Genomic DNA, 6162 nt, shown 5'->3' on the forward strand with positions numbered 1-6162 from the left:
TACTGTAGTACATAGTGGTCAAGTGTATAAATTGGTCTCCAGAGATTAAATCCTAGGCTTTTTCCTACCACTTTTGTGAATAAATCAAAACCTGGCCACTTTTTTGGTCCTGAGGGGCTGCAGAATTCAAATAGTCCACAAGTTATGATTGCAATTGGGACTGGAAATTCCATTGCTAACCATTGCAATTGTAAAGCATGTTTCACATGATTTCAATGCTTAGACATAACAGTGTTAATGGCTTTGATAACCCCAGGAATGCAGGCAGGGGTTTCACTTACCTTCTCTACCAGGTTATATCATGACAGAAGTGTGCGATTTGCACATGTGTGCTTGCATTGCTCACGTGCACCTCTACATCATGTCGGGGAAATGAGCCTCACCACATGTGTAAAGAGATTGTTCTTGCCAGCTGTGGCAACCAGAGAACCTGTTGGGGGGATGTGGACAGCTGGCCATCATTGCTGGTTTGGCAAGCGGGTGAAAATTTCCCCCACTAGTTCAGGTATATCTGTCCGAACCGGCAGCAACCCACCACTGACTGTAAGTCATTAAATGAGGGTCTTGTGACTAAGAAGTAGGAAAAAGTGGGAATTTCATGCAAGTAGATCTGCAGATGAGAGCTATGGTGGGCAAGCGCCAAGAGGGAGTTCCATGAACAGTGGCACAATCTGAGGTTAGTTAGGGGAAAGATCAGAAGCAACATGAGAAAATATTATTTTACTGAAAGAGAAGTAGATGCTTGGAACAAACTTCCAGCAGACGTGGTTGGTAAATCCACAGTAACTGAATTTAAACATGCCTGGGATAAACATATATCCATCCTAAGATAAAATAGAGGAAATAGTATAAGGGCAGACTAGATGGACCATGAGGTCTTTTTCTGCCACCAATCTTCTATGTTTCTAACATGGGTAAAAAAGCAACAGGAGCTCTTATAACTTGTAGGTTTGCTGTACAAATGGTCCTAACCTCAGGATGACATGGAGTGTTATCTAACCTGGATGCTACTGATAATGGCTTCTATTTGATTATAACAAAACTGTTCTTTATTTCAAAATATGAATTTGCTTCCTGTTTTCTTTCTTCTAGTTTCTTTCTTTTCCAAATAATCCTACTTAATTTATTCTGAGGTGTATTAAAAGAAAACAAGTAATGGCAAATTTATATGACAAATCTTAATTATATTGCATCTATACTGCTTGTTTTGGCTTTGACAGGCACGATTTCTCCTATCTAAAGTGAATCCTTCTCAGACGCATAATAATCTGTACGCATGGGGACAAGTAAGTAATGATACATTTGGTTCTATGTCTATTGTGCATGCATTCACAATTTATGACATGGGTTATGTAAGGTGCAGGAGTTTGTCTCTTTATTTTGACCACTTACGGGGTTTGGGCATTGTTAACTGGAAATTCCTTTGAGCCTCCAATGTTTGAAAAATAGATAATAAATTATATGGTTTGTGGTCCAAAACTGCATAAACTAGACTTGGAACATTCATTCATTCATTCATTCATTCATTCATTCATTCATTCATTCATTCATTCATTCATTCATTCATTCATTCATTACTCACTCACTCACTCACCCATTCATTCAAGTCAATTTTAAAACTTGGATAATAAAAGTACAATAGGAGTCAACATGATTATACATCATGTAAATTATGCTGTACTTTTCCAATTTCCCCACATTTTATGTTGGCTCAGATTTTGTTTCTAAACTATAGTTTCTTATTTCAGGAATCTGGTGCTCCAATACTAACAGATGATGTTAGTCTACAAGTATTCATGGATCATCTAAAAAAGCTGGCTGTGTCAAGTGCATCCTAATTTTGATACTAAAGTCTCAAAAATCAACAATCTTACTGAATCATGCTGCTGATAGATTACAGTCTATCAAGAAACTCATAACATTCCCTTTTTTAAAATCAAAAGTTTTAATTAACTCTTATATAAAAGGAGAAATTTACATTTCAGATTTAACTTATTGATATACTGGCCTTTATTCTACAAATTCTTCATTTTCATGTTCCTATTCTAAAATTAAAATCTGCATTTATATTGTCCTGCATAATTCATTTTTCTGCTCTTACAACTAAGCAAAATAAAATTTGAGAAAAGTGTTAATCCTTAGTGTATGATGTTCTCTACCACTTATTGGGGACAGGATGAAAGGTTTATCATTCCTGATTTTCTGGCTTGGATAGATGCAAAGAATTAGTATTGTCAGAATATGAACAGTTGTTTATTACAAAAATATACATGTGATGTTCGTCCATCGTTTTTGAAGAGGACCTTGTAATCGAATGGGTTGTGGGCTGTACGCGATGTGTCCACAGGTGGCTAGTAAGGCCTGTACAGGTACAAAATGTTCTGCCACATGTTGGGCAGATGTGTGGGCACCATTGTCGCAGCATTTGCAGCTCCGGCTTTGCGGAGTGCTCGCTTCTCTTCTGCTATGAATGTTTCTCTGCCCTCAGATGTCTGGCAGCCTTGGTGGGTCAGCATGAGCCATGTTGGTGGATCTTGTGCCAGGGCATCCCAGGAGGTGGTGTTGATATCAAGGGGCTTGAGGGAGGCTTTAAATATGTCTTTATATTGCTTCCTTTGTCCCCCATGCATCGCTTTCTTTAGACAGCTCACCATAGAGGAGCTGTTTAGGGAAATGATAGTCTGGCATCCTAGCAATATGGCCTGCCCAGTGTGTCTGGGCTTTCATCAGCAGGGTGGGAATTGATGGCAGGCCTGCTCTGGAGAGGACCTCAGTGTCAGACACCTTATCCTGCCACCAGATCCTCAGAATTCTACAGAGGTAAGTCATGTGGAAGTGGTTCCATTGTCTAGCATGTCTCCTGTATACATCCATGTCTCACTGACATACAACAATCCATGTACTTTGCACAGATTGATAGAAATGGTTAAATGTATGATAAATTGAGGAATTATCTGAATATTAAAGTAGTATAGGATGAAAAATAATCTAATAGCAGTCACACAAGATTCTGTTTTGTACAGTAATAAAATATCCTTAGTAGATATACTACCTTCTTCAAGTATGAGAAAAAGAGAAAAATGCAAAAGATTGTTTACACAATTGACAAGATTTAGTGAATACAATCATTCGATATATACAGGTAGTCCTTGACTTATAAAATTTTGTTTAGTGAACAAGACATCAGCCTCACAACAAATACAGATTAGTTAATGCAACAATTTTTCCAGTTGCTACTTATGGCTATGAAACTTGGACTCTGAAAAAGGGCAAATAGGAAAAGAGCGGATGCCTTTGAACCGTGGTTCTGTGAGCAATTATTGTGTATCCCATCTGCAAAACTAATGAAGTCCTAGACTAGTGATAGCAAACCTTTTTTCAGCTCTGGTGCCAAAATGATGTGTGTGGATGTGCTAGCGCAGGCATATATGCCCGTACCCATACCTTCCCCCTATGCATGTGCACAATTCCCATGCTGCCCCTCATGCAGCCCTGTCCCCCCCCACACACACACACTGCCTCCCCACGCATGCACACAGGTCTCACTAAAGCCTACAGACTCCTGAAGCCTGGGGATGGCAAAAAATGGGCCAATGGGCCAACCGAAGTTCAAAAACAAACTTCCAGTTGGCCCATTGGGCTGTTTTTGCCCTCTCCAGGGTTCAGGGAAGCCTCCTGAAGACTTTGGATGGCGTAAAACAATCAAACGGACCAATTAGAAGTTTGTTTCCAAACTTCTGGTTGGACTGTTTTTTGCCATTCCCAGGGTTCCAGGGGCTTTCCTGAAGCCTGCAGAGAGTGAAAATGGCGGAAGGCCGAAATTCGGCTGGCATGCTGGAGCTGACAGGGCAATACCTTGCGTCCCTCAGTTATGGCTCTGCGTGCCATAGGTTCACGATCACTGTCCTAGACTGAACCTCACCAAAAATATTTCTTGAAGCCAAAATTGCCAAACGGAGGCTGTCGTATTTGGTTATGTCATGAGAGCTGACTTGAAAAGTCAATCACACTGGGAGTTATCAGTGGAAAAATGAAAGGGCCATCCTGGTACCCATTGGCTGGACACTTCAAAAGATCATACCGGGATAACTGGTGGAGTTGAAAGAGTCAAGTTAAGAGACAGAGGGGCACACAGAGTGTTGATCCATTGAGTGACCGAGTCAGACACAACTGAATGGCTGAACGATGATGATCTTAATCAAATATTAATTTTAGCTTTTTTATATTTACATAAAACATAAGTAAAGTATAAAAGTACAGAGATTTGTACTGTCCCCATCCTCCTTGCCTCCCGTAAGGGTCTGGAGATGCACTTGTGCTGACAGGCCTGGGGACACTAGTAATCAGACCCTGCCTATGAATGAATGAATGCTGAATGGAATGTATGTTAGTCGACTAGAAATGATTTTAAAAAAAATTAAATTGGGGTTTTAGATTGATTGTTTTAGTTATTGGATTTCAGAATTGTATTGTTTCTTTTTCATATGCTGTAAGCTGCCCCGAGTCCTTGGAGAAGGGCGGGATATAAATCCAATAAAATAATAATAATAATAACAAAAACAGCAACAGCAACAGCAATAACAATAAACTTAAAACTAGTGTAAATACTTTGTCTCTTTAAAGGTAGGTAATCACTTTGGAAACAGTTGGGTGAATTTATTATTATTACCATTTATTACCATTTAGTATTGATTCTGACTGGCTCAGGGCTGACTCAGCTTCCCATCCTTACGTGGTCAGTAAAATAAGGACCCAGATTGTTCAGGGCTGTAAAGCCCTGTGGAGTGGTATACAGTAGTCCCTCGCTATAACGCGCTTCACCTACTGCAGCTTCACTTCATCGCGGGTTTCTGAGGAAGTCGATCGGCAGATTTAAACAGCCCGCCGAACTCGATCGGCAGGTTTTTAAAATAAAAAATAAAAATCTAAAATTGTAAATACTGTATTTAAATACTGTATCTAAAATAAATACTGTGTGGGAAGGGTTTATAAACACTTAAAACAATGAAAACTTACCAAACAATTACAATATCAATACTTAAATAAGTACTATCAGTCGATAAATTCCCCATCGCGGATTTCACCTATCGTGGCCAGGTCTGGAACGTAACACCAGTGATAGGTGAGGGACTACTGTATATGTCTAACTGCTGTTGCATTGTAAGCTTCCCAGTCAATTTGTATAGCAAAATGGGTAGCATATAGATTGAATATTTTTTTAAAAAATGGCATGCCCAGGTGATAACATTGCTCCACAAGTTGTACTGGTTGGCAATGACCTGGATGCAATTCAGGGTACTGCTAATCAAATATAGGTAACTCTGGATTGATAGCCAACCTTAGAACTGGCTATAAAGATATTAAAGCTTTTAAAGATATTATAGCTTTTGCCTTTTACAGTCAACTATTGATAATTAAGAACAATACAGGTTGATTCCAGAATTAGCTGTCCTAGACATAGTTATTTAGATTAACTCATTGCTTCTCAAATAGCCACCGCCCTGGGGTGGTGGAGCAATGCCAGGGGGGGGCACATGTGAATCTGCGGAATATGCATGGTTCCTCTCGATCGATTCCCCCAGACGAGGAGTGTTTTCCAAATTGCACGCTGCTCCAAACCTGGAAGGCGGCCAGGTGGGGCAGAGCGGCTGCGTGGGTTCTTGTTATTCTGGGTGGGCGCCGGGGTAGTCTTGAACGGCGTGGCGAACCTGCTGTTGGACAAGGAAGAACATCCTGTGCAGCTGGGTGAAAACTTTGCACGGCACCCTAAAGCCTTCTTCCACATGATTCGCTGTGAGTGCCCAGCAGAAGCAATGCTTATGGGCCAGGCCAGTGACCCCAAAACGTCGGCTTGATTAAACTGGCCTGGCCCCGTGTCAAGAGGGCCCAAACCACGGTAGCCTATGCCTGCCTAACTGAAACCAGGCTCCACTGAATTCAATGTGATTTACTCCTAGGTAATCAGGTAAAGCAGCCTTCCCCATCCAATAGTTTGCAGCTTATAATAAGTAAAATAATAAATATTAACACTAAAACGCCATTGAGGCCCAGATTGAAAAGTTGGGGATGGACGTGAAATGTTTACTTCTTCCTAGGATGGGGTTAACAGAAAATAATTGAGAAGCACTGGCTTAACTAAAGGTTCAAAGACACCAGTACTTG

The 6162-nt window shown here is 40.5% G+C and overlaps 1 protein-coding gene across 1 annotated transcript in view; it reads left to right on the forward strand.

Moving 5' to 3' along the window:
• The window catches only part of SEC23B (SEC23 homolog B, COPII coat complex component), a 28789-nt gene extending 26654 nt beyond the window's left edge, over nt 1-2135 (forward strand). The window contains exons 19-20 of the mRNA XM_070746990.1: nt 1221-1286; nt 1749-2135. Coding sequence (XP_070603091.1) covers nt 1221-1286; nt 1749-1838 — 156 coding nt within the window. The 3' untranslated portion in view covers nt 1839-2135. The remainder of the gene's footprint in view (nt 1-1220; nt 1287-1748) is intronic.
• The last annotated feature ends 4027 nt before the right edge of the window (nt 2136-6162 follow it).

Source organism: Erythrolamprus reginae, chromosome 3 (genome assembly GCF_031021105.1).
Source record: "Erythrolamprus reginae isolate rEryReg1 chromosome 3, rEryReg1.hap1, whole genome shotgun sequence".
NCBI classification, from domain to species: Eukaryota; Metazoa; Chordata; class Lepidosauria; order Squamata; family Dipsadidae; genus Erythrolamprus; species Erythrolamprus reginae.